This window comes from Macaca thibetana, chromosome 11, assembly GCF_024542745.1.
Source record: "Macaca thibetana thibetana isolate TM-01 chromosome 11, ASM2454274v1, whole genome shotgun sequence".
Taxonomy (NCBI): Eukaryota; Metazoa; Chordata; class Mammalia; order Primates; family Cercopithecidae; genus Macaca; species Macaca thibetana.
In genome coordinates this window covers 92,322,712-92,348,376 of record NC_065588.1, presented here as the reverse complement: position 1 = coordinate 92,348,376, position 25,665 = coordinate 92,322,712, and the positions used below count along the sequence as shown (strand labels likewise).

Here is a 25,665-nt window from a genome sequence, read left to right as displayed (position 1 = left end):
TCGTCAGTAAACCCTTTTAACGTCTAAAAAAGGTATCAGCTCCTAGCACTTCATTAAGAAGTGCCATACATTATCTCGTTAATTCTTACAACAGCCTTACCAGAGATTATGAGGACCTGAAGTAATAAAAAGGCAGTGGGAAAAGAAAGGCGTAACTGAGAGGAAAGACGTTTTCGGGCTAGAATCTATTGGCCACTGACTGGCTGTGTTGAGAAAAGAAGAAATTAAAAATGACCGAGCAGAGATGTAGTAGAGATTCAGCTCAATCCAGCACACATTTATTGTCAGGCACTAATATGATGAATAAGGAACTCACAGAGCCAACTTGTATGTGTCAAGTAATTATAATACAATGAAAAGTATTTTTTTAAAAAATATTAAGTATTGCAGGTGAGGAAACTATTAATTTTAATGGTGATGGATTTGGACATTGTCGTGGAGATGACTTACAAAGAAGAATACAAGAAGTAAAGTTTAGAACCTTAGAGGATCTTCATTTTAGAGCTGGGACAGAGGAAAGGTAGCAAAATAAATGGAAAACTAAAAAGAGCTTTCAAAGGTTAATTCATTAAGAAAGCTGTGGGAAGAAATAATTTAAAAGTGGTATGGAGAGTGGTCAGCAGTCCGGTGTGCTGTACAACTATGAGGAGCCTGAGAATAAAAGCATAGAATTTGGAGTTTGGAGTCTTTCAAGGACTCTAACTTCAGGGGCCTGATAAAGTCAAAAGACAGTTCCAGGAAGTTTAGGAGTGGAGAAGTCTCTGACGGTTGCTTTTAAAATTAGAGAAATCTGGGTGGAAAATTAGTTCTTCAAAAGGGTTTCTTTGATATCACCACTGCTAAGGGATCTTTTTTGGGCCTTGGTTCATTCTAGATCCCTTACGATTACTTTCAAGTAATACCAAAGTGCTGGAGGAACCCTGGAATCATTCCCGTACCCGGGATTCTGTAAAAGAGTATCTTAGAAAATCTCAAACCACAGAAAATCCTCTTTTGATAATGCTCTCATCATTTGTATATGATTTAAATATCTGAGTCTATCCACATCTCTCCATTTCTACGACCACTGTTCAAGTTCAGTATCACGTCTTCACACCCTGGAAGGCGGTTCTGGCACCCAAACTGTGTACTTGTATCTGTTCTGACTTCTTCCAGCCACTCTCCACACTAGAGCTCGAGTAAATCCATGAGAGCAAGGACTTTGTGTTGTTCGTCTTGTTGTCTTGAGTGCCTAGAACTGTTCCTGCCGTATAGTAAATATGCTCAACTGATTCCAACTACTTTCACATAGACTACTTGAGCACATGACAGTCTTTTGCTGAGGTGCTTTGGCATTCTTTCTAAAAGATAGATGAGTGTTTCATTAATGTGGTATCCATTTGGATTTGTGAGTTCTTGGACGATGCCAGTAGTATGTAAGTTAGGTAAAGTATTTTCTGTTTTCATCACTTTGGAGTTTGTTTTCCTTATTTAAAAAGGACTTTGAAATTTAAGTATGTACCGTAGCTTTAAAACTGCATTTCTGCAAAAGCATGTGCATTTTTATACAATTTAATCTTTACCTTTTATCTTTGCAGTTATGATATGACTCTGACAAATGCTTGTATTGCCTTAAGTCAAAGATGGATTACTGTAAGTAATAATGTGTGATTTTGATTCCTTTTTGAATTGTGCAAATATGTCTTTACTCATGAAGCAGGGAGGGTATTTAAATCACAAACAGTTATATTTGGAAAGGCTATTTGAAAGTCAGGTTTATCTAAGGTGATATTGTATCTACTCTCAATATAGAAAATTAAGGGTTTGAGACAGGGTCTTGCTCTGTTGCCCAGGCTGGAGTACAGTGGCGTGATCATGGCTCATTGCAGCCTCAACCTCCTGGGCTCAGTCAGTCATCCCACCTCAGCCTCCTGAGTAACTGGGACTACAGGCATCCGCCACCATGCCTGCCTAATTTAAAACTTTTTGTACAAACAGAGTCTATGTTGTACAGGCTGGTCTCAAACTCCTCGTCTCCAGTGATCCTCCCACCTTAGCCTCTCAGAGTGCTGGAATTACAGGCATGAGCCATTGTGCCCAACCTAGAAAATTAAGTTTTATGGGGGGAAAAAATAGATGTTAAAGGCATTAATCCTGATTTTTCTTGCTGCTTAACTCTTGAAAAAAAGTATGCAAAAATATTTGCATCTTACCTTTCTTCTTTTCCTTTTAAATCATTTATAAGATACTGCTTCCGATACAGCAATTTCACATACCAGGTACATCTAAAATGATCTTGGGTGACCAACTGCTGACTATTAGTGGTAGAAAGAATCGAGGCACTTTTGCTCTGTCAATAACTTTGTTCACTTTCTAGGAAGCTTCTTAAAGAGGAGCTTCTTCATATATGTACTAAAATATAATCCTTTACTGAAGCCAAAGTAAGAATGTGCCCTCGATAATTCTTTAATGAAGAATAACAGAAAATTTAGGAATACTTTTATTCCTATTAATTTGCAACAGATTTATAATGTTTTAAGTAATATCAACTTTTGAGTTCAGGGGGCACATGTGCAGGTTTGTCACACGTGCATATTGTGTGCTGCTGAGGTTTGGGGTATGATGATCCCATCACCCAGGTACTGACATAGTACCCAATAGTTTTTCAGCCTTTGCCCTGCTCCCAGTAGTCCCAGCATCTATTGTTGCCACTTTTATTTCCGTGAGTACACCGTCGTTTAGCTCTCACATATATGTGAGAACATGCTGTATTTGGTTTTCTGTTCCTGTGTTAATTTGCTTGGATAATGGCCTCCAACTGTGCAATCAGTTTAGCAATTGCCTTTTAAAACTTGTTTCTAAAGTTTACTTGACCATTATTTCTTCACATCTTTCTATATACAAAATGCTGCATCACACACTATGAAAAATACAGAGATGGACTTACCTTTGAAGCATCTATTGTTTAATTAAGACATTAGATTCACACAGAAATAACAAATGCAAAGCAGATCACCTGAGCCCAGGGGTTCGAGACCAGCCTGGCCAACATGGCGAAACCCCATGTCTACTAAAGATACAAAAACTAGCCATGTGTGGTGGTGCACACCTGTAACCCCAGCTACTCGGGAGGTTGAGGCACGAGAATTGCTTGGACCCACGAGGCAGATGTTGCAGTGAGCTGAGATCACACCATTGTACTCCAGCCTGGGTGACAGAGCAATTCTCCGTCTCAAAAAAAAAAAAAAAAAAAAAAGAGTTGAGAGACTTTTGAAGTTTAATTTTATAACTAAGAACTTGAGAACCGATTAGACGTGGAGAAGAAGAAAACGGAGTAGAAAGCTCCAGGTATTGGCAGAACATCCTTAGAGCCAGAAGACGGAAGAAAAACGAAATCAGGAGTAAGGCAAATCAGGAAAAATGGAACCAGAAACCAAGGGAAGCAACACTCCAATTTAAAATAAAATATAAGCATCTTTTTGGAGACTTTTATAACATCATAACAAAGATAGAGCATTACTAATTACTATTCGGATCTAAGGTCAAGTCTGTTTGTTGCGGAATTTTTTTTTTTTTTTTTGGAAGAAAGTAATAAAATCTTCTAGTAGCTACCTATCAGAAAGGTAGGCTGGTTGTGTCCATAGATACTTCACCTGTCAATACTTGGCCTGGAATAGTGTTGAGTTTATATTGGAGGAATGGTTTCATTGTGTGCTTTTTCAAATAAGGCTTATTTCTGTCCAAGAGAGACGTCTGGTAACACATCTTGCCACAGATAATGCTTTGTTCTTCTATAATACCTGTGTCTTGAACTTTATGTTTTGTGTAGTTGACAAACTTGTCACGAAGAAAAGTATAAGAGATTCCTGTGGGAAACAGGATTTTTTAACAGTGTGTGTTCGAATCCTCTGTTTTAGTTTGAAAAATGTATTCCAGCTTATTTGGTGCTAGATAAAACTGCTACTAATTTCTGCTCAAATATTCCTTTGGGCCCAGCAGTTAAGGTGGATAATGATCAACTCTTCAATATTAGTAGAAACAGGCAGTGTTAGAAACAGATTCAGGACACTGTATTCACTAGTGCACTCTTTTCCTTATGTATTTTATTTCTCAATGATTTGTCTTAAATAGTAAATACATGCAAAAGAATATTTATAACATATTTCTAAGTGTAAAAAACAATTGTAAAGCAAGACCTGTGTGACGCATCACTAGCATAAGAAGTCAAATCTTGCCGATACCTCTGTAGCATCCCTCCCCATCTTATTCCCTTCTCCACCCTCCTTGCTGACCCATCCAGGTAACCATTGTCCTGAATTTTGGTTTATCATTCTCTTGCTTTTTATGTTTTTACAACATAAACATATCCTTAATTAATATATAGTTTAGATTTGCAGGGTTTTGCACAGAAAATGAGCTGGAGCTGTACATTCTCATATTAAGGATAAGTTGTAAAGGGAAAAGAAGTATTGCTATTAAGGAGAATTCTGAAGAGGGGAAGATGCAAAATATTTCTTTAAAAGGGTATATGCCTATGCATTAAATTTAGTGGAAGGATATATAGAAACTATGAATATTGGTTACTGAGGAGTAGTACTTGGAAACAGGGAGCAAAACCAAAAGAATTTTTCCTTCTGTCCTATTTGATTTTTTAGTATTTGCATGTATTTCTTTTAAAGTAACAAAAGCCCTAGTTTAGAAGAATATAAAACTAGTTTTAAAATATTTTAAAATCCTTATTTTGATCAGCTTTATTTAATATTGCTTAATCATCATCTCAAAGATTTTTGAGAGTAAATCCAAATTTGAAAAGTGCAGACTCATTTTTGTTTTTCTTAGATGGTTTCTAGATTGAGTAGGGAAAACAATATGTGGGGATGGAGGAAAACGTTAGTTTATGGTCTTATGAATTTATTAATGTAATATTTAAAAATACACAATTTCATTCTTTACATTTTTGAATTGGTCTATAAATTAGTCAACATGCATACATTTTGAAATGTTTCTTTGCTTTGGAAATTTCTATACCTCAAATGGTACAATGAATGTTAACAGTTTCTTCCACTCTTCCTACCCATAATCTACTTTTTCTTAAGTAATATAGATTCTAGGAGTCATATCAGCTATTTAAATTATAGTAACTCAATCTCAGGATTACTTAAGTAACTCAGGCATAAATTTATTTTGAATAATCTTATGCATTCATATGGTTCTTTTTCTCAATTTTTACTTGTATGTTAGATAAACCAATAAGTATTACTAAATTGTACTTGAACAAAAATAACTAGCTAAATTTATTTTAGGCCAAAGAAGAAGATTTAAATTCATTCAATGCCACAGACCTGAAAGATCTCTCCTCTCATCAGTTGAATGAGTTTTTAGCACAGATGCTCCAGAGGGTAAGTACTAGCTCAAAAGCTTAGAAATTAAAATGGACAGAAAGGCACAGCATTTATGTTCTACCCAACTTGGCAAAAAGATTATTAATGTGGAAACTAATGGGGAAAAAATCATTTATAAAACTCATTCATTTCTTTAAAAAAGCTTACTGTGTTTTATATTGTGCTAAATATGAAAATATGTAAGAAAGGATATACCTTATCTTCAAATAGCTTATAGTCTTGTAGGAAGGGGAACACATGCAAAATTTAGCAATAAGCCAGGCGCGGTGGCTCACATCTGTAATCCCAGCACTTTGGGAGGCCAAGGCGGGCGGATCACTTGAAGTCAGGAGTTCGAGACCAGCCTGGCCAACATGGTGAAATCTCGTCTCTACTAAAAATACAAAAATTAGCTGGGCATGGTGGCAGGTGCCTGTAATCCCAGCTACTTGGGAGGCTGAGGCAGGAGAATCACTTGGACTGGGAGTCAGAGGTTGCAGCGAGCTGAGATCACACCCATCTACTCCAGCCTGAGCAACAGAGTGAAACTCCATCTCGTAAATTTTATTTTTAAATTAGCAATAAAAGGAGGTATACTTTAGGTGTCATTTGGAAAAACTTAATTAGTGAAAGACTCTCTTCCAACTGGGGGCATCAGAGAGGGAATTTTGGAGGAGACTTGATTTGCACCCCTAGGGCTAGCAGGAGGTAGAAATTCAAGGTGGAAGGAGCAGCAAGGGCTGGAATTCGTCTGCAGCATTGCTGGAGTAAACAGTAGCACTGAGTAAGGAAGTCAGTGAAGGTAACACTAGAAAAGCTAGTAGAACCAGATGTGATGACTCTTGAATGCTAAGCTAAGAAATTTTAGATCTTACACTGATCAGGATGAAATGCTGGGTTGTGAAAACTAATCTGGGGCCATGAAGGCTGCATGGTGGTGAAGTTACTAGTTGGGAGACTGGCAGGAGTACTGGACTTGAGAGAGTGAGTTGCAGGGAGAGGAGAGAACGAGACGTGAGAAAGAGGTTACATAAGGTGAAAGCACAGAGCTCTATGACTGATGGGATATAGGGGTTCACAGTAAAGAATCCTGCAGATTTTAAGGTTTTGAATCTAGAAAATTGAAAGAATAGAAGAAACCGAAAGGAGATGCTACATTTTGAGATAAACCAATGACTGGATTTTAAAGACTTCTATGAAAGGGAAGTCTTCAGTCTAAGCACCTTGAGAAGGAAGATTTGGAGCGGAATTTCCTGTGGAATTGATGCAAAAATTAGGAATAGGATTTTGAGGCAACAAGGGCCACATCAAAGTAAGAGGGAATCTATTTTTAGTGCATCGGATCATCATGGTTTCATAAATTGCTCTACCACTGGTGGGTGGCCTAGGGTCACAGAGAGAACATGGTAGGGTGATTCTGGAATGGGTATGGCAAAACTTAGGGCAAGTCGGGGAGCCTTGGAGATGACCTTAACCAGTTGGTCTACCAGGGTGGACTTGGAGTTGCATGTGTCCATAAGGGGCTAATGGACTAAATTATTTGCATCAGGGTTAGTAGTTCATGAGAGCACAGATGGTTAGTGAGCGTGGAGTCCTGTAAGGTAAGGAGGTCGTGGTTGGAGGGGAGAGTTATCTACCTAGAGGCACCTCTGCCTGTACTCACAGGCACTGCAAACTCTCTGCTTGTCCAAACTGAACTCATCTTTTTTCTTTCCTTCACCCAAATTTGTCCTCCCTTTTAGGGTGAGTTAAGGTAGGGATAGGATGCTTATGAAACCCCTGAAATTGTATACAGAAGTTTGTATTCGTGTAGTAAGTATATTTTCACCCCTACGGAAAGAGTCCACATTATTCATCAGATTCCCAAAGAGGTCTATAATACCAACATTTAAGAAGTGCTAGGGATGTAGATAATTTGAGAGGGATTTCAGGGGAAATATACAAAGATAAAGCTAGGGGGAATCAGGCAAAAAATTAAGGAACTATGATTTAATCTGGAGAATGGAATGCATTTAAGATATATAAGGTATGGAGAATAACTAGAAAAAGTCTAGGAAAAGTCTGAAAGATAATATTTATACATGCTAAAAAGTCTAAGAAGAGCAATTCTCATTTAATTCTGAGTATTTCACAAAGTAAATTATCCCTGTGCTCCCAGTAGAATATCCTCATCCAGAATAAGTTTGCACAGAATTTACTTTAGTGTGCAATTTGTTTCTTTTATTTTTATCTAATTTATTTCTATATTATGAAATATTTAGGATTTTAATCTGGCTATGCATTTCTCTCCAGCTCCTTTCTTCCAAGGAATCCTGTTGAAATGATACGGTATACTTCTTTATTTTGCTCTTAGGCACCTCTTCCATTGGGGCACATAAAGCGAATGCAAGAGGTGTACAACTTCAATGCCATTAACAATTCTGAAATACGATTCAGGTACATCATTTTAACTTGTCTCTGTGGAAGAAAGCAGAAAATTCCTTTGAAAGGTGGAGAAAGGGAATGCAGAGTATGAGACATATTGAGTCTTGAGAAGTCCTTGTCAAACTGACTGCTTCTGTGTAAATACTTATAGTGATATTTAAGGAATAGTTGCAATGTGTAAGCTGATAGTATTAATCTTTTCATTAGACTTTGCTCTAAACCTCTCTTACCTTAAAAGAAAAAAAAAATTAGAATGAAGGATTCCGTGGTAAATAGGCTTTCTCCACAACCAACTAAATCTACTTTGAAATGGGAATAGTTAGAAATATTTTATTCTATTATATGTTAATCTTTCTTAATTCAAATTTGTAATGTGAGGCTTAAACCAAAGTTTAATTCCTTCAGAAATTGCATTTACAAGGTATGTGAGCACCTACTGATCCAGACCTTTTAAAATATATGATCTTTTTCAAGAACTGGCTCCTCTTCTTTCTCTTCACCAATTATTAAATTGTATATATAAGGATTTGAGAGTCTCAGAATCAAGACATACCATAAAGTGGTGTACAGTATAACTATAGTGGGGTTATTCATCACTACAGAAGTAATATTAAGATATACCTGTCATGTCCTGCCCCTTCCTCATTTTCTACCCCATGCTCCCCCTAAATCCTCCTTTTAGATGGCTGCGGCTCTGCATTCAATCCAAGTGGGAGGACGCAATTCCTTTGGCACTAAAGATGGCAACTGAACAAGGGAGAATGAAGTTTACCCGGCCCTTATTCAAGTAAGAACCCACTCAGACTGTGCTTTGAATTCATCTAAGAAATAGGAAGAAAACTCTCAAATGTTTAAACATAATCTATATGGCAGATATTTTTTGTTAAAGTTTATCAATATAATTTTGGAATAGGGATTCACACTTACAAATAGTTGAAATTTGAAATAATTTCATTCCTTTTTTTAGAAACATTATATATGGATTACCTATTTTGAGCCAAATAGAGTTAGACACTGATGAAATGGAAATAAATCAAAGATAGGCTTATATACACAAAGATTTTTAAAGGCAACTAGAAGACAGTTGGTAGGTAGGTATAGGCAAGAAAGAGAGTCTGAAGTTAAATGTAAGGAGAAATAAGCAGATAAAGCTAACTGTTTTGTGTTCAAATGTTGCATAGAGGTCAAAGGTAGGTTGCTTGACATAGTAAAGGAATGCTTGGTAAGGGGGGGATAAGTTGTATCTTGACAGCAAGATACAAGTTAAGAATATCTCAAGAAAAAAAAAAAAGAATATCTCAGTGAAGTTCTTTATCTATGAATTTTGTCCAAATTCTGGGAAAAAAAATCATTCCATAAATATCCATGATTACTTTTGTTTGCTTTTCATTTACTTCACAAGTATTTAGATTGGTGCAAAAGTAATTGTAGTTTTGGCCATCAAAAGTGATGGCAATATAATAATAATATCATAAAACTTGGCAAAATAAGTCATTATCTCTTTTTTGATGTGACCACAAAATTAATTTTTAAGTATATTTTATATGCTTTCCATAATTAAAACCCATCTAGCTTTGAATTGAGTCAAGTATACTTTAAATAGGTTTTTAAATAAGAGTATACTTGGGCTGGGCGCGGTGGCTCACGCCTGTAATCCCAGCACTTTGGGAGGCCAAGGCAGGCAGATCACGAGGTCAGGAGTTTGAGACCAGCCTGGCCAATATAGTAAAACCCCATCTCCACTAAAAATACAAAAAATTAGCCAGGTGTGGTGGCTGGTGCCTATAATCCTAGTTACTTGGGAGACTGAGGCAGGAGAATCGCTTGAACCTGGGAGGCGGAGGTTGCAGTGAGCGAGATTGCGCCATTGCACTCCATCCCCTCCAGCCCGAGTGACAGTGGAAGACTCTGTCTCAAAAAAAAAAAATGAATAAAATAAATAAGAATACAGCTTTTGTGGGAAAAATAAATATTTCTGTTTTATGATGTTTATAGTAGTTAACATTAAAAATGACTAGTCCTACCTTTTGTATGGTAGGTCCTGTTTAGTGTATTTATTATTTATTTATTGTTTATTTATGTATTTATTATTTATTATTTCACTGTGATCAGGATTTTTACTCTCAATTATTTGAAGTTTTCAGAAATTCTATTTATAAATTTAGTGTTTTCATACTCTTAAAATCTTGATTAAAAAAATTTTTTTAAAGCAGTTTTTAGAAAGAAAGCCTTTGAGGCACAGTCTCACATACTGGGCCGATATTTAGCCAGTAGATTAGAGGACACTGTTCAAATAATAAAATACTTCCATGCTGCTTGGTAAATAGCCACTGGTCCCAGCCACTCTAGCCCTTCCCTGTAACTCGCTGCAAAATGTCTGATCTGCCAGTATAAGGGCCAGTCTCTGGTACAGAAGGAGGCCTCTGGGACCCTGTGGCAGGACCATACCCATCTGATTGGCTGGGACTGGTACCTTATTTGGGTGACATTGGCTGTCACCCCTGCTGACATCCTTTAATTTAATCTTGGGTATTGACTTATGTTCTTATTCTCTTTCTCCTTTCCTTTTCCCCTCCTCTGAACCCCTTCCCTCCTTTCTTTCTTCCCTCCCTTTCTCCTCTTCTGTCTCTTTCTTGCCTTTCTTTCTTTTCAATTTTTTCTTTTTTGGCAGGGATCTTACTGCCTTTGACAAATCCCATGATCAAGCCGTCCGAACCTACCAAGAGCACAAAGCAAGCATGCATCCCGTGACTGCAATGCTGGTGGGGAAAGACTTAAAAGTGGATTAAAGACCTGCCTATCAATGATTTTAGAGATTTCTCTTTTTTAAACGGAATTCGTAAAGAAATATAAAACTTCAGCTCACAATTAAAACTGTCTTTTTAGTTTTGACTTTTTATTGTTTTGTTGGTGATTTTACTAAAATAAAGTTGAGGTACTTCTTCTTATAGTGGCATATTCTTTGTAAATTTTAACAAGGTTTAATCTTTTGATTTACAAATTTAAAGATTTTAAATTAGCTTTATATTAATTTTCTCCCAGTATGATCACAAAATATGTCAAGGTAGTATTTTACCTGATATATGATTTAAATTCATTAATTTGAATCTGCTGCAGATTCAAAAATTCAACATGATTAGGATTTTGCTTTGCTTTTTAAATAACCTTAAACATGAGGCTGAATGCGGTGGCTCATGCCTGTAATCCCACACTCTGGGAGGCTGAGGCAGGTGGATCACCTGAGGTCAGGAGTTTGAGACCAGCCTGGCTGGCCAACATGGTGAAACCCCGTCTCTACTAAAAATACAAAAATTAGCTGGGCATGGTGGCACGACTGTAATTCCAGCTACCCAGGAGGCTGAGGGAGGGGAATCACTTTAACCTGGGAGGCTGAGGTTGTAGTGAGGCAAGATGGCGCCATTGCACTCCAGCCTGGACAACAGAGGGAGACTTTGCGTTGAAAAATAAAAAATAAAAAAAACCCTTAAACATGAATGCTCAGTTGTATTTGCACACCACCTACCTGGTGGACAGCAGATGAACTCCTTACCAGAATGTGTCAACCTTAGTGGGAACTCTCAACTCCCTCCTTCTGGACCCCTCCGGCTCATCCAGTGGGCTTGTCCTGGTCTCCTGTCCATCAGGGGTCAGATGGCCACCCTGAGCACCGGTCCTTCCCATCCCTCTGACAGTCTGTTCAAAGACAACAAAATAACTTGAACCAAATAAAAAACATAACAAAGCGCCCCTGCCAATGCAACATAGTGCCCCAGGGCACCTCAGCACACATAGCTGTATTAGGTAGAATTATTAGTGTATTAGCTCTATTAGTTAGAATTAATTAGAACCATAGCTGTGTTAGAATTCTTTGATTGAAAGTAACAGCAATCTAAGTGACCAGAAGTCATAAAGGGAAAAGGAAGATTATTTTAAGGATACAAGGTACGGGGAGATTATCAGAACCTGGGATGGACAGAAGGGGTCTGCCCAGGCCTGCAGCACCATTGTCCCTCACTTCTGCCTCTCTAGTCCACATACAGGCTGGCCACTCTCCAGCTTTACTGTTGCAAATAGCTCTGACGACAGGGAGAGGCTATCGCAATTCCAAATTCCCAGAGGTGAGACTCTGACCCGGGTTGGGTCCACTGATACGGTCAAATACATTGTGTAAGAGGAATGGTGTCTTAAGAGTATAATTGTTGGCATGGGGTGGGGGCAGGGGGCGGTGTCCAATCCCTCAAAGTGCTAATGCAGTCACTAAAGTTACAATAGGAGGGAACACCCAACGTGGGGCAGGTATGGAAGAGACATATTCCTGCCTATTCCCAGAATCCTGACTTCTCCCTGGCTCTCACTCTCCCTAGCAGTTTAGTTTTGTTTTGTTTTGAGACAAGGTGTCACTCCATCACCCAGGCTGGAGTGCAGTGGCATGACCACAGCTCACTGCAGCATCAGCCTCCTGGGTTCAAGCCATTCTCCCACCTCAGCCTCTGGCGTAGCTGAGACTACAGGCATGCAACACCATGTCTGGCTAATTTTTGTTTTGTTTCGTAGAGACAAGAGTTTGGCCACATTGCCCAGGCTGGTCTCGAACTCCTGCGCTCAAGCCATCTGCCCGCCTCGTTCTGTCCTCTTGGTCACTTATCTACACTGCAGGGTGATTCTTTCTCCAGGCTCTGTTCTCACTTGTCTTCCTTGTCAGGAATACAGAGAACGGAGTTCAGCTCCAATCACTGGCATAAGATCACGTTCTAAGATTAGACTTGAGCAAATCCATTTACCCAAATACTGCTCTTAAAGGCTTCTGCCCTATGAGCTTACAAGACAAGCTCTAAGTTAATGTCATTTTTAGTTATCACTTAGTGATACTGAAAGTGAATTGGGACAAGGGATGCTTGATGGGGTAGTGTGGAAGGGCTCTGTGAAGAAGGTAGAGGGCGCTAAAGACAAACTTAATCCTTCTTGCTGGTTTACCTACGGGCCAGCTCAGTGCATTTCACATTTCTTCAGTTCAGCTAGTAAGCACTTGCTAAGTGTCTTTGTGCCAGGTCGGATATATACGTAATTATAGATGAACACAGACAAGTAATTTCTAGAATACTAAAGAAGAGCTATGCCAAGGCATCCCAGAGAAGGGCCACTTAACCCAACCCAAGAATTTAGGGAATGCTTCCTGGAGAAGAAAGGCCTAAACAGGCGTAAGAAGTAAGAAAGATCTAGCCAGGCAAAGGAAGTTGGAAAGTGTGTTCCCGGAGAAAGAATAACATGGAAGTCTCTGCTCCACAATGCGTAGGGCCTGAGTTTAGAATCCTCAAACTGCTGGGGGTGACTTATATGGCTGGGAGCTGGTATCATCTGCAAGCTCCTTCCCTCACTAGTCTGATGTCTGGGCTGAAATTACTCAGAAGCTGGACTCAGCAGTGACTGTCAACTGGGGCACACAGGAGTTTGGGTTTTCTTGCAGCATGAGGATAGTTAGACCTCTTATTAGTCATCTTTATACAGCTTTATCCATCACCAGACAGTAAGCACCATGAAGGTAGAGTGTGTTTGTTACTTATTTCATCCCCAGCACCTCGCATAGAGCTTGTTACATAACAGGTGTTGAAAAAATCTTTGTTAAATGAGTCAAGGAATGAATGGAGGGGGACGGAAGGTTAAGATGGTTCACATGTGCAGGCCTCAGTTTTCTTACAGATGTGGGAGGTAAGGTCTCCCTCTGAGAATTAGAGGAGGTGGATGTTGAGAAGGTCCTGGCAGAGGGGTCAAAATTTTGGAAAGTCACTGTGGGGTGGACAGAATAAGACGGCAATACCATCAGTCTACGTGATCACAGGACTTTCTCTAGCAGTGTCTTCTGCCTGGGTGAATAGATATGGCAGTTTCTTTTTTAAATTTTAAACAGGGTCTTGCTCTTGTCCAGGCTGGAGTACAGTTGTACGATCATAACTCATTGCAGCGTCAGCCTCCTAGGCTTAAGCAATCCTCCCAAGAGATGGCTGTTTTTTGTGATGACTAAGGGGATGGGTGTTACTCCAAGTGTAGACACAGGTTTAGGGATGCAAAGGAATCTCAGAGTGCTTAAGAAAGAGTGGTCCAGTGAGAGCAACTAGGGGACCAGCTTCCTAGGAAAGTAAGTGAGGATGCTGGTGGGAAGTGGAGGGACGAAGGGACTGACTGGAGGTCAGGTCCAAGGCTGGCGGTGACTAAAGGAAGGGGGCAGCTGGAAGGTTGTGGTCAGAAGGTGGAATATTGGAATTTCAGATTTCTTAAGTGTGTCAAATTCAGGTCATGACAAATTTCAGGGTGCAGCAATGGTGTGGGTAGCTGAAGAGCAAGTTTCAATAAGGCTCAAGGCAGGGTAGCTATTTGTGTGCTTCCTGGGAAGCTGTCAGCGGATGAGAGGGACTCTGGGTATGAGTTTGGGTGTTTTTCGTGAGCCACCGTGTCTCTCTTCCCAACAGAAGTCTGATTTAGTGGAAATAGACTTTTTAGGATTTTTCTAGGGCAATAATCAAATCTCTGAAAAGTGGCTTACGATGAAAACGCTGCTTAGTCAAAATAGCATCCGCATGTCTTTGATGCTTTAATCATGCTATCCAGAGTTCCTTAATACCAGTGGTAATGAGGTGGGTGCAGGGAGCAGTTCTCTGTGGTGAAGAAGCTTAATTGGGTGAGGGATATCCATGTGCCAAGATGAAAGACCATTTGTGGAACATTATAGCTATATAATTCATACAGAACATTTATAAAGCATTATAGTTCCACGGAGTATTGGTGTCCAGATACTAGTAATCACAGACACTTCTATAACATTTCCACCATGCCAGGTGCTGCATTGAGGGTTTTACAAATACGAACTGACTTCATCCTCCCAACAGCCCTTTGACAAAGATACTATCATTATCATTATCTTCATTTTACAGATGAGACAACTGAGGCCCAGAGAAGTCAAATCACTTGCCCACAAGTCGTACACTTAGCAAATGGCAGAGCCAGGATTTGATCACACGTAAATCCTGCACATACTGGAGGGAGGCAGTTCGCCCTTCTGATAAGGAAATAGAGGGTAATAGTCACCTAATCAAGGCTAATAAGTAGTGGAGCTGGAGTCTGACATCCATGGCTGTCTGAGACCCTAATCTCCAAGTCAGGGTGGTTCATTTGCCCAGATGACAACCTTCAGTTGTGAAAATGATCTCTGGCCTTTGCAGTCTTCCCTGGTGGAAAGAAAACTTCAGAAAACCTTACTGGTGACAGGAAGCAGTTGCTCAATACATGTTTGTGAAATAAACAAATGAGTAATGATTGCCACACTCCTGGTGTCACAGTTGGCCAGCAGGACACATTTTACAGTTGAGTAACTTAAGATAAAGACAGGAACATGGTGTTTATAAGCTGCCCTTAATGGCAGAGTACACAGACAGAAACGAGAGCAGAGACAGAAATTGGGGACCCTGAAGAAAGGGGGCCAGCAGCAGGTAGGTGCCATCAGGGACAAGAACAGCACCTCCCAGGGTAGAAGACCCCAGGCCTTTCTGGCGGCAGGTCTGGATGGAAGGTGGACAGGAGGCTCACCTGCCTGCATCCCCTGCTCCTGCCCCTACTAGGCTACAAAAACCAAAGGGACAGCGGGTACCTCAATACCTCAATAAATATTTGCCCAATGCATGAATGAGTAAAGGCGAAGGACGGGGAGTGTTTTGAAAGTCTATTCTCGTCCTTCCAGCTGAACACATCCCAGTAGCCACTCCTGCTTAAAGCTCTCCCCTCCTGTGACCAGCTGAGGACCTCAGGCTGCAGCAGAGCTATGCCCAGGTACACGGTGCATGTCCGTGGGGAATGGCTGGCAGTGCCCTGCCAGGACGCGCAGCTCACTGTGGGCTGGCTGGGCCGAGAGGCGGTGAGGCGCTATATCAAGAATAAGCCTGACAATGGTGGCTTCGCCTCCGTGGATGATGTGCACTTCCTTGTGCGCCGCTGCAAGGGCCTGGGCCTGCTGGACAATGGGGACCGGCTTGAAGTGGCCCTAGAGGACAACGAATTCGTGGAAGTGGGTGAGTGGCTGCAGGAGAGGGCCGCGAACGGGTGTGGTTTGGTCCTGGCTTAGTCCTTGCAGCATTGAACCCCCGCCTCAGGGAAAATGATAGGGAGAGGTCAGGCTTGCCGAGGCTGGCTCTGTGCAGGCACTTGCCACACTTCTGGGGATCTTAAGTCCTCACACAACCCTGTGAGATGGGTAGGATTCTCCTCCACCTCTGATAGCCATGGAGAAATCAGAGAGGAAGTAACTTACCCAGACTCCAGCAGCTAATAAATAACAAAGACTAGACCGATACTCAAGGCTGCAGGTCTGAATCCCTTTGCAGTGGGATTTTGAAGGTCCTTTTGCCTTTCAAAAGAATCCACCACTACCCCCACACTGGAGGCCAGCAGCACAGCATCAGTTCAGATTTAAAAGAAAATAAAGCTGGGAATGGGGATGGAAGTGGAATTCCGTCTTGAACTTTCATCTAAACCCCTGGTCTCTGCCCTGACACCTACCTCTCTGCTTTTTGCTCTCCTCCTACATAAAGATGCTAAGACCACATGAAGCCATCTGAAGTGGTTTTAAAGCAGCCATTTCTATATAATTCATGGGCCAATGATGGGCCCTTCCTTGGTTTATTAGGGGGAATACGGCTGTACAATGTGGTTTGTAATGAGTCCCCGTGCATTCTTGTTTTAGTTATAGAGGGTGATGCCATGTCTCCTGACTTCATTCCATCTCAACCAGAAGGAGTTTATCTGTATCCTTTCCCACAGGCTCTTTGGTCTGCTCTGGGGGCGGCTCCTGCATATGGTGGGGCTGGGGTTTTTCCACACCACCCTATATATTCCTTTACCTGGATACAGATACAGCAAATACCGGGAACCTGAAAAGGTAAGCTTCAAACCACTTTCCTTTTCTTCAGAAAATTAAGGCTCCTTATTTAAGAGGGAGGAAAGCCAGTACAACTTCTGAGTAAACACTGTCAATTAGAACAAGGCTGGCCGGGAGCAGTGACTCATGTCTGTAGTCCCAGCACTTTGGGCGGCTGAGGTGGGCAGAACCAGCCTGGCCAACATGGTGAAACCCCATCTCTACCAAAAATACAAAAATTAGCCAGGTATGGTGGTGGGCACCTGTAATCCCAGCTACTTGGGAGGCTGAGGCACGAGATTCACTTGAACCCAGGAGGTGGAGGTTGCAGTGAGCCATGATTGTACTACTGCACTCCAGCCTGGGCTGGAGACTCTGTCTCAAACCAACCAACCACCCACCCACAGGGCTTTATCCAGCTCTGTAGTAGGGAAAGGGCGCTTGGAAAGGCATTATGCTTTTGCACCACTCAGCCTCCTCTTATGCAAGCTGCCTTTTTATTTAGCATGTTCCTGTTTCATGTGGTGATCAGATCTCTGAAGTGTCAGTTCGGTTCTGTCGGAGGTGTCACTACTCTGGTTAGAATAATGAAGCTGTTCAGACTCACTGAGATCCCCTTCTTTTGTGTAGTACATCGACTTAGATGGAGACAGTCTGACCACAGAGGATCTGGTCAACTTGGGAAAGGGACACTACAAAATAAAGGTATGGGGAGGGAGGGGAAAGATGTCTGGCTGTTTTTGCTGCCTGTGGAAGACTTTAGCGTGCTCAGTTCTGATCAACATTCTCCTAGCTCACCCCAACCGCTGAGAAGAGGGTGCAGAAATCCAGGGAGGTCATAGATAGCATCATAGAAGAGAAAACAGGTATCCTTTTATCTTTATGTTATAAATATTTTTTATAAACAAACAAAAATCCCTGCATCTAATTGTATAATGTCTCTTTTTATTCTAGTTGTTTATGGTATTACTACAGGTTTCGGGAAATTTGCTAGAACTGTAATACCTATCAATAAGCTACAGTAAGTTTAAATCACACATATGTTCATGTTCCACCTACCCCCATCTTTGAAATATTTTTCAGCAAGGGAAATAATTCGCATTTGCCCCAATTTGCAGATGAGAGAATGAGGCTTGGGTTAACTTGCATGTGAGTTGGTATTGAAAACCCAGGCTGACTGGTTTCTCCTATTGCCTTCCTTCTGTCCCTCCAAGGATTTGACCATGATTCCCTTCATTTTCCCAGCTGAGGGAACATTTTCTCACTGCAGTGTATCTAAGAGGATTTTTACCTTTCTCTTGCAGGGAGCTTCAAGTCAACTTAGTACGCTCGCATTCTTCAGGTAAGTCAAAGCGTTGAGTACCTCCTGGATCTTGTGTGATTAGATGAATAAAGCACAGCACAGTGTGAGTCATCCAGTTATAGTCACAAAAAGCTAGTTTCTCAAAACAGCATTTCAAGAACTAGGTGCTGAGGTGGGAAGGGATGCAGAAAGAATCAGCTGAGCCTCAGAAAAAGAAGTGGGCCAGGTGGAGGGATAGGGTTGGTACGAGAACACATGTCCCATGCCGTGGAAAGAGTGTTGCATTCAGGGAAGGAAATAAAGCCTGGAACTCAGAGATTGAGTTAGGATGGGCACAGTGAGATGGGAAAGACTGTCACCAATCAGCACCCTTCAAATGGTAAAGAAGTTGTGCTAAGGACTCTGGATGCTATTCTAAAGGTGAGTGGGAGGTCAGGGGTTCACTGAAGCGTCCCGAAAAGGGGAATTGAGAAGGCAAAACTGGGGTCTTCACCTTTGTCAGGAAGATGGGGCTTGGACAAGTCAGACAGGCAGGAGGGAGAGCAGTCCAACTACCTGAGCCGAGAGGAGAAGGTAATAGCAGGCTGGGCTACATATGGGAAAGATTTGAGGGAGGGAGGGAAGGAGGTAGGTTGTCAGGAGATAGAAAGGAGTTTGCTTTTCTTGGAGAAAACATCAATTCTGTTTTGTAGGTGTTGGGAAACCACTAATTCCTGAAAGGTGTCGGATGCTCTTGGCTTTAAGGATCAATGTCTTAGCCAAAGGATACAGTGGCATTTCCCTGGAGACCCTCAAACAAGTTATTGAAATGTTTAATGGTAATGCAATGGCTCCCCAGATGGAACCTCTGTGGAGGCTGGGCGTGTACCACAGGGTAGACTTGATTGGCCAGTTGCTGAGGAATCACCTGAGATAAGAAGACATGAAATAATTGAAATGAGTGAGAAATGCGCTTGGCAAAAAGAAGGATAGTTAGACGGGGGAAGAGGAGAAAGTCGATCAGAGATGCTTACTCCTGTGAACTTTAACTTATTCTGCAAGACCCTTTCCCTAGTATTTGTCATTTTCAAGACTAGAACAGGACCCTTAAGTCTGCCCTTACATTCAAGCCTACCTAGAAGAACCTTGGATTAAGTGGTACATGAATATGGTTAGAAAAATTGCATAATGATATAGATGTCCATCCCAAAGGCCAATTCAGTAGTTCTGGTTGGTGCCTGGGAATCTGAAATCGTAATGTCCCCCAGGTGATGGCCAGACTTGCACACTAAAATCCAACTTCTTGCAAGGGTAGAACAGACATGCAAAGAGGTTAATGACTCCTTTGTAATCAAGAAGCCATGTAGTGGCAGGATATGATGGAACTCAACTCTAGAGCTTTCTTCTTCGTTAGGAAAATTCTAATGTGGAAACCAGATTTGCAGTGGTTGGAGGTATTGTCCCTTCTCACAGGTCAGGACAAGCCTTCTAGGTCAGTGGAGACTCAGAACTCTTTGAGGCAAAGGAAAGGGAAGAGAAGCAGAGCTGAGGCAGTCACAAGGAGCAAAACATATTGAGTTTCCATGTTATAGACGCAAGTGGCACATAAATAGGATATGCCAATGAGTGGAGAGCAATTTGAATGAACAGTCTGTTGTCCACAGGGCTGTGCTGAACAGACTAGTAGTGATTCCAACACCTACTTGTACTCTTACCTTGGTCTGCCATACTATATAGCCCTAAAATCCCAGACAGTAGCACTCCAACCTTAAACCCACTTTATGGGTGAGTCTAAGGTACCTCTGAGAGTTCCCCAGTGTGAACTTGAGCCAGAAGCTGGTCTGTGGATGGCACTCCCATACCCAACTGATATTATTTAACAGTTGGAAAAAATGCTGCTGTCAGGAATCTGATTTTATATCAGAAAAATGAAGCCTCTTTTTTGGTAACTTTTTGGGAATTTCTTAGAAAATGGCACGTGTTTATTGATAAGGGGCAGTGGGGTGTAGACTGGGTGACTGGTAAAATGAAAAGACTCAGTTGCCTATGACTTCTCTTCCCCTGGGAAACCTTTTAATGCTTTGGTGCACCACTTCCTTCTGGAACATTTTATATTACTTTTCCAATGTTTCCAAACATTTTCCAATAGCTTTGAATGGCTAAACTTGGTCAAATGAATGTCCTTTAACTTCATATTTAGATAATTTCTAACTATTTTTCCTATAATAAACAAATGAACTATAAAAAACAAAAACAGACCAAAAAACTCAGCTAGCTCCCGATCACGTCTTTAAGATACATTGCTAAAATTTCTACAAGTGGAAGTACTAGGTCGGATTAGAGCATGCAGATTTTGAGGGCTTTGCATCCAGAAGTGTCCTCCTTCCTTCTTCTTCTTTATTTAGGAGACAGGGTCCTTCTTTGCCACCCAGGCTGGAGTGCAGTGGCACGATCTTGGCTCACTGCAACCTCCACCTCCCGGGTTCAAGTGATTCTCCCACCTCAGCCTTCCTAGTTGTTGGGAATACAGGCATGCGCCACCATGCTTGGCTAACTTTTGCATATTTTGCAGAGACAGGGTTTCGCCGTGTTGCCCAGGCTGCTCTTGAATTCCTGGGCTCAAGTGATCCGCCTGCCTCCGTCTCCCAAAGTGCTGGGATTACAGGCGTGAGCCACTGTGCCCGGCCCTTCTTTCCTTCTTGCTGTCTCTCTCTCCAGCCATCCCTTCCTCCCTCTCTCCTCTTTTTCTTTCTATAGCAATTCATCTAGGTCCCTTACATATTAGCTGAGTTTGAAGAATTGTCTTTCCCCAAGTATTTATGCCATAAAGTGATAGCTATTGGAGGCAGCGTGGGGGGCAGGGTGCACTCACTGACAAAGCAAGGAGAGTCAGAATGCAGTACTCTTGAACTAATTGCTACTTACTTTTCTCCCAGCCTCCTGCCTGCCCTATGTTCCAGAGAAAGGAACCGTTGGTGCCAGTGGAGACCTTGCCCCACTCTCTCATCTTGCTCTCGGGTTAATTGGAGAAGGGAAGATGTGGTCTCCAAAGAGTGGTTGGGCTGATGCTAAATATGTAAGACTTACAACAGCTTCCATCTGCAGCAGTTACCCTAGGCTGGACACCAACTGTGCTTGCATGCTTCGTATCACTTAATCCTTACAATAGCCCAGTGAGGGAGCCTCTACTATCCTTACTTTATAGATGAGACAACGAAAGCTTAGAAGTCAGATGAGGCAAGACTGTTGTTAGCTGTCAGCCTTCTGGGTTTGGTAATCACCTTGGTGAAAAGGTATAACTGCTACTGTTAATAATTTATCCTGCACCTACAACATTTCCAGTGCCTAGCAGTAAGGTCACACACTGTCACAATTTTAATTAGGAGCTGGTCTCACAGGTGCAGCGGTGTGGCTCATAGCACTTACTATATGGCTTCTGGAAAGCAGGGTTCATTTTTCCCTCCTACCCTAGTGGCTAATCAAAAAAGCCTGTTTTTGATAAAGCTTTGATGTTTTCTTCATCTGTGTCTGATTTCATTACAGCAGCACAAAGCATCATTTAATGTATCATCCCTGATGAATTGCTGGGAGGTTCCCTGATAGTAAGTGAAAGGGGCAGAAGGCCCCGGAAGAGGAAACAGCTAAGGAAATAGATAATCCTTTTGGGGATACAACTTCCAGATCATCTATCTTCCATGCAGCCTTGTCTTTGATTGTTTCACTATGATCTGTGTTTTCCTCCAACTACACTCACACAGCAATCACCCTGACCTTTCTAAACAGCAAATTCAAGCATGTTCTGGTGAAAACCTGTAATGCTTCCCATTGTCCTCAGGATAAAGGCTAAATTTAAAGTGGCTTTCAAGGGTCTTGTTTGTCATGTTATCCCCTAATCCCTTCTATGTGTGGTTCTACATTGCAGAAACTGGAGGTTGCCTGCAGTGGGAATGTGCTGGGCAGAGGGTCCGGCACAGATACATTCTTCTCTCTCCAATTTCTGCTTCTGAAACGTCTTCTAGGGATCTTTTGAAGCCAGAAATTCAAGACTAGCCTGGGCAAGAAAGCGAGGCTCCACCTCTACAAAAAATAATATAAAAATTTTCCTGGCACAGCAGCCTGTGCCTGTAGTCCCAGCTACTCAGGAGGCTGAGGATCACTTGAGCCCAGGAGTTCAAGGCTGCAGTGAGCTAGGATTGCACCACTGTGCTCGCTCCAGCCTGGGTGACAGAGACGGGTGTCTAAAAAATAAAAGAAAAAGAAAAAAAGAAAAGCCCTCTAAGAAGCTTTCCTCTCTGCTGCTCCACTTCCTACCTCTTGAGTTCCTTGTGACCCTCCTGTATGCTCTCCTAGCACCTTACATGATTGTTTTCCACTGCACCCCACCCACTTCCCACATCCTCGCACTGAATGTGCTATTACTCAGCTCAGATTGCCCCTGAGCTTGCCTGTCTTCATTTTGCCTACTCCTAGAACCACCCCAACACCCAGAACAGAATCCAGCCTCTAGTTGATGCTTGAATCTAATTGTGAAATTAACATCGTAAATGGGACCACTCTGTCCTTCTCTTACCTTAACTTCCCCTTCCTTCTTTCCTAGAGGGACCTTAACTTAATGACTCTCTACTTCTTTTATTTCAAGGAAAGACTGTTCTGCCCAATCTCCCTCGGGATTCTGTCTCCATCTAGTAGAGGGAATTTTATAATCCCTTCTTCATTGGTGCTCACACATGTGCCACAAAAGCCCTGCTCTGAGGTTTTGCCAGTGTTTAAATGAAGCATTAGTGAGGTTAGAGGACTTTTTAGGTCAAGCTCTGGAGGCAAGGGAGCGTGAACAGGGAGGAGTCCAGCCTAAGCACAACACAGATGCATGTATGTGTGTCAGGTACATGTATGTCAGGAGGCAGCGGTAAGAAAGGTGAACGTTAAGGTGGAAACTGAACATGAAGGATCTAGAGACCAAAATTTAGGGTTGATTCTATAGACAATGGAGTCCCTGATTTCAGTACAAAAATTGATTGAAAGGTAAGTCTGCTTTCATGAATAAAGAACGAAACTAGAGAATAGACCAGAGAACATGAGTAGAGCCAGTTCCTATAGGTCTCATCTCTTATAAGATGGACTTTTGGGCGTAAAGAGCTATTATTGGATTCCGTATGATATTGGAAATAGGCTAGTATTTCATTTGATACCCATTTTCATAGTTTTAATCATTCTATAGGTCCTAGAAGCCCATGGATTGAAACCAGTTATTTTAAAACCAAAAGAGGTAAGGAAACTCAAGGAAAATATGTTCATAGTGCCTAAGTCTTTATTTATGCTGTATTTTCAGTTTTAATCTCAGCCTCAATGGTTCCTTAAATGTAGCTTGTGTGTTTGTTTCAAGTTCATCCCTGAAGAAGGGTCACCTCCATAAGAATTTAAAAGATTCTTTATGCCAGGCGTGCTGGTGGATGCCTGTAATCCTAACACTTTGGGAAGCCAAGATGGGTGGATCGCCTGAGCTCAGGAGTTTGAGACCAGCCTGGGCAACATGGTGAAACCATATCTCTACCCAAAAAAAGAGACAAAAATTAGCCAGGCATGGTGGCGCACACTTGTAATCCTAGCTACCCTGGAGGCTAAGGTGGGAGGATCACTTGAGCCCTGGAGGTCAAGGCTGCAGGGAGCCATGGAGTGCAGTAGCAGGGAGCCACTGCACTCCAGCCTGGGCAACACAGTAAGACCCTGTCTCAAAAAAGAAAAAAGATTCTTCATGCCACAATGCACAGGGGGGGTCTCTTAGGAACTTAAAACTTGAAATTGAGTTCTGTTAGGATCTCTGAGAGACAGATGTTCTCAGCCAAAATTCCTTAGAATGCTCTAAGCTAAGAGTCTTGGACCAGAATTAGTTTTTTTTTTTTTTTTTTTTTGGATGTCTCATCAATAACAGTAAGAATTTAAAGAAGAAATGCAACCTAATACACTAAAGATTTTATGTGCAGTCTACACTCCAGAGCTGCATTGCTGCTTTGGGAATGGGGATACTTAACGAGTATTTCATTTGCCAGATTTGTGCTTATGAGTTCACATATGATAGCACTTATTCTTCAAGGGCTTAAATAAACATTACTGTTCCATATTTTAGAAAACAAACATAGTTCAGCTGACTGGCTAATTTTTCTCTTATGAAAGCAAAAGATACAAAATCCACTGGTATGTAGGTTCGTCACAATAACCACAGTAGGAAACTTTGCTCTCTCCCCCAACAGGGCCTGGCACTCATCAACGGGACGCAGATGATCACATCCCTGGGCTGCGAAGCTGTAGAGAGAGCCAGTGCTATTGCACGGCAGGCTGACATTGTGGCAGCCCTGACCCTTGAAGTGCTGAAGGGCACCACCAAAGCCTTTGACACTGGTCAGCAGAGTTCTTCCTTGCGGTTGTTATTCATTCAACCAGAGGTGGTGGGGTGGGGTGACTGAGGTCTTTAGACACAGGAGTGGTGGGGGCAAGTGGTAGGGAAGGAGAAAATCCAAGTGCCTATGGCGTACCCAGTGTGCTGCTTCTTCATCTAAGCTATGGCTCACCTGATCCTTGAAAGAACCGCAATTTACAGATGCACAGAGCCCGGAAGTTGAGTGACTTGCCTCAGATCACTTGGGGATCTGGGAGTGTCAAGCTTTGTGTTGTCTTAGGAATCTTTTTACAGGACTTTAGAACTAGAGTAGGATTAGGGTTGGTCCCGACTAGAAAATTGGGAAAGAAAAACTATCGAATTGGTAGCTTATTTAGAAAGTAGTGAATTTCGACGACCCCCCAACTATAATATGAAAAGGGCAGAACATTGTCTAAAAGTAACTGAGTTAAATTAGGCCACTGTAGGGCTCCCTCCTGTTATTAGCCCTATTCCTTTAAGGTAGGCCCAGTGTCTTGAGTGGAATTCCCAGTGTTCTCAACATATAGTTTGCTATCAGATATTTAAAGTAGAAGGAATCAAGTCAACAAGGAAAATTGTGCTTTTGGAGGTAAGTTTCTAATTCTGAGTGGTGGCTAAGGACCCCTGGACTTTTGAGGGTTGTATCAGCACTGTAAATGGTCCTGAGCCATTGATGGTCATTTATTCGAATATCAGAATTACTCGACCTGGCATGGTGGCTCATGCCTGTAATCTCAGCACTTTGGGAGGCCAAGGCGGGAGGATCGCTTGAGCCCAGGAGTTTGAAACCAGCCTGGGGAACGTAGTGAGACCCCCATCTTTAAAAAAAATAAATGGAATTATTCAGACTTTTTCTCCTTCATCAATTCTAGACATTCATGCTCTTCGACCTCACCGTGGGCAAATTGAAGTTGCTTTTCGGTTTCGGTCACTCTTGGACTCAGATCACCACCCATCAGAAATAGCAGGTCTGACCATGTTTATGGGAGTGACCTATTTGGTTATGTGTTTTGTGAAAAGAATTGGTAACATGACCCCTGTCTCTTCCCCTCCACCTCTTCCCCAGAGAGTCACAGGTTCTGTGATCGCGTCCAGGATGCATACACCTTGCGCTGCTGTCCACAGGTAAAAGCGGGAAAAAAAAAAAAAGTCAATAAAAAATGCCAATAAAGTTTTTCTTTCCCCCGGTTCAGGATGAAAAATTTTAAAACAGGAAAGTGTTAGAAAAACACGTAATGGTCAACTATAGTCCAAATTTCTTACTGACTCTATGAAAAGTTAT

At 41.7% G+C, this 25,665-nt stretch overlaps 2 protein-coding genes and 1 long non-coding RNA gene across 4 annotated transcripts in view; 2 read left to right on the top strand and 1 right to left on the bottom strand.

Annotated features, from left to right (window-relative positions):
• Positions 1-10,732, top strand: part of LTA4H (leukotriene A4 hydrolase) — a 35,245-nt gene extending 24,513 nt beyond the window's left edge. Inside the window, exons 15-19 of one of the 2 annotated variants that reach the window (XM_050747166.1) lie at positions 1,578-1,632; positions 5,283-5,378; positions 7,714-7,796; positions 8,467-8,571; positions 10,456-10,732. In XM_050747166.1, coding sequence (XP_050603123.1) covers positions 1,578-1,632; positions 5,283-5,378; positions 7,714-7,796; positions 8,467-8,571; positions 10,456-10,573 — 457 coding nt within the window. In that variant the 3' untranslated portion in view covers positions 10,574-10,732. Of the gene's footprint in view, positions 1-1,577; positions 1,633-5,282; positions 5,379-7,713; positions 7,797-8,466; positions 8,572-10,455 lie in introns of those variants that run through there. The other variant, XM_050747167.1, reaches the window with a different exon arrangement.
• The window catches only part of LOC126930317 (uncharacterized), a 590,715-nt gene that overhangs the window by 43,521 nt on the left and 521,529 nt on the right, over positions 1-25,665 (bottom strand). The gene's annotated exons all lie outside the window — the stretch shown is intronic.
• Positions 15,152-25,665, top strand: part of HAL (histidine ammonia-lyase) — a 28,061-nt gene continuing 17,547 nt past the window's right edge. The window contains exons 1-14 of the mRNA XM_050747161.1: positions 15,152-15,265; positions 15,514-15,841; positions 16,513-16,573; positions 16,680-16,707; positions 17,317-17,391; positions 17,480-17,552; positions 17,641-17,707; positions 17,991-18,028; positions 18,682-18,807; positions 20,905-21,044; positions 23,187-23,234; positions 24,217-24,364; positions 25,256-25,351; positions 25,450-25,508. Coding sequence (XP_050603118.1) covers positions 15,595-15,841; positions 16,513-16,573; positions 16,680-16,707; positions 17,317-17,391; positions 17,480-17,552; positions 17,641-17,707; positions 17,991-18,028; positions 18,682-18,807; positions 20,905-21,044; positions 23,187-23,234; positions 24,217-24,364; positions 25,256-25,351; positions 25,450-25,508 — 1,206 coding nt within the window. The 5' untranslated portion in view covers positions 15,152-15,265; positions 15,514-15,594. The remainder of the gene's footprint in view (positions 15,266-15,513; positions 15,842-16,512; positions 16,574-16,679; positions 16,708-17,316; positions 17,392-17,479; positions 17,553-17,640; positions 17,708-17,990; positions 18,029-18,681; positions 18,808-20,904; positions 21,045-23,186; positions 23,235-24,216; positions 24,365-25,255; positions 25,352-25,449; positions 25,509-25,665) is intronic.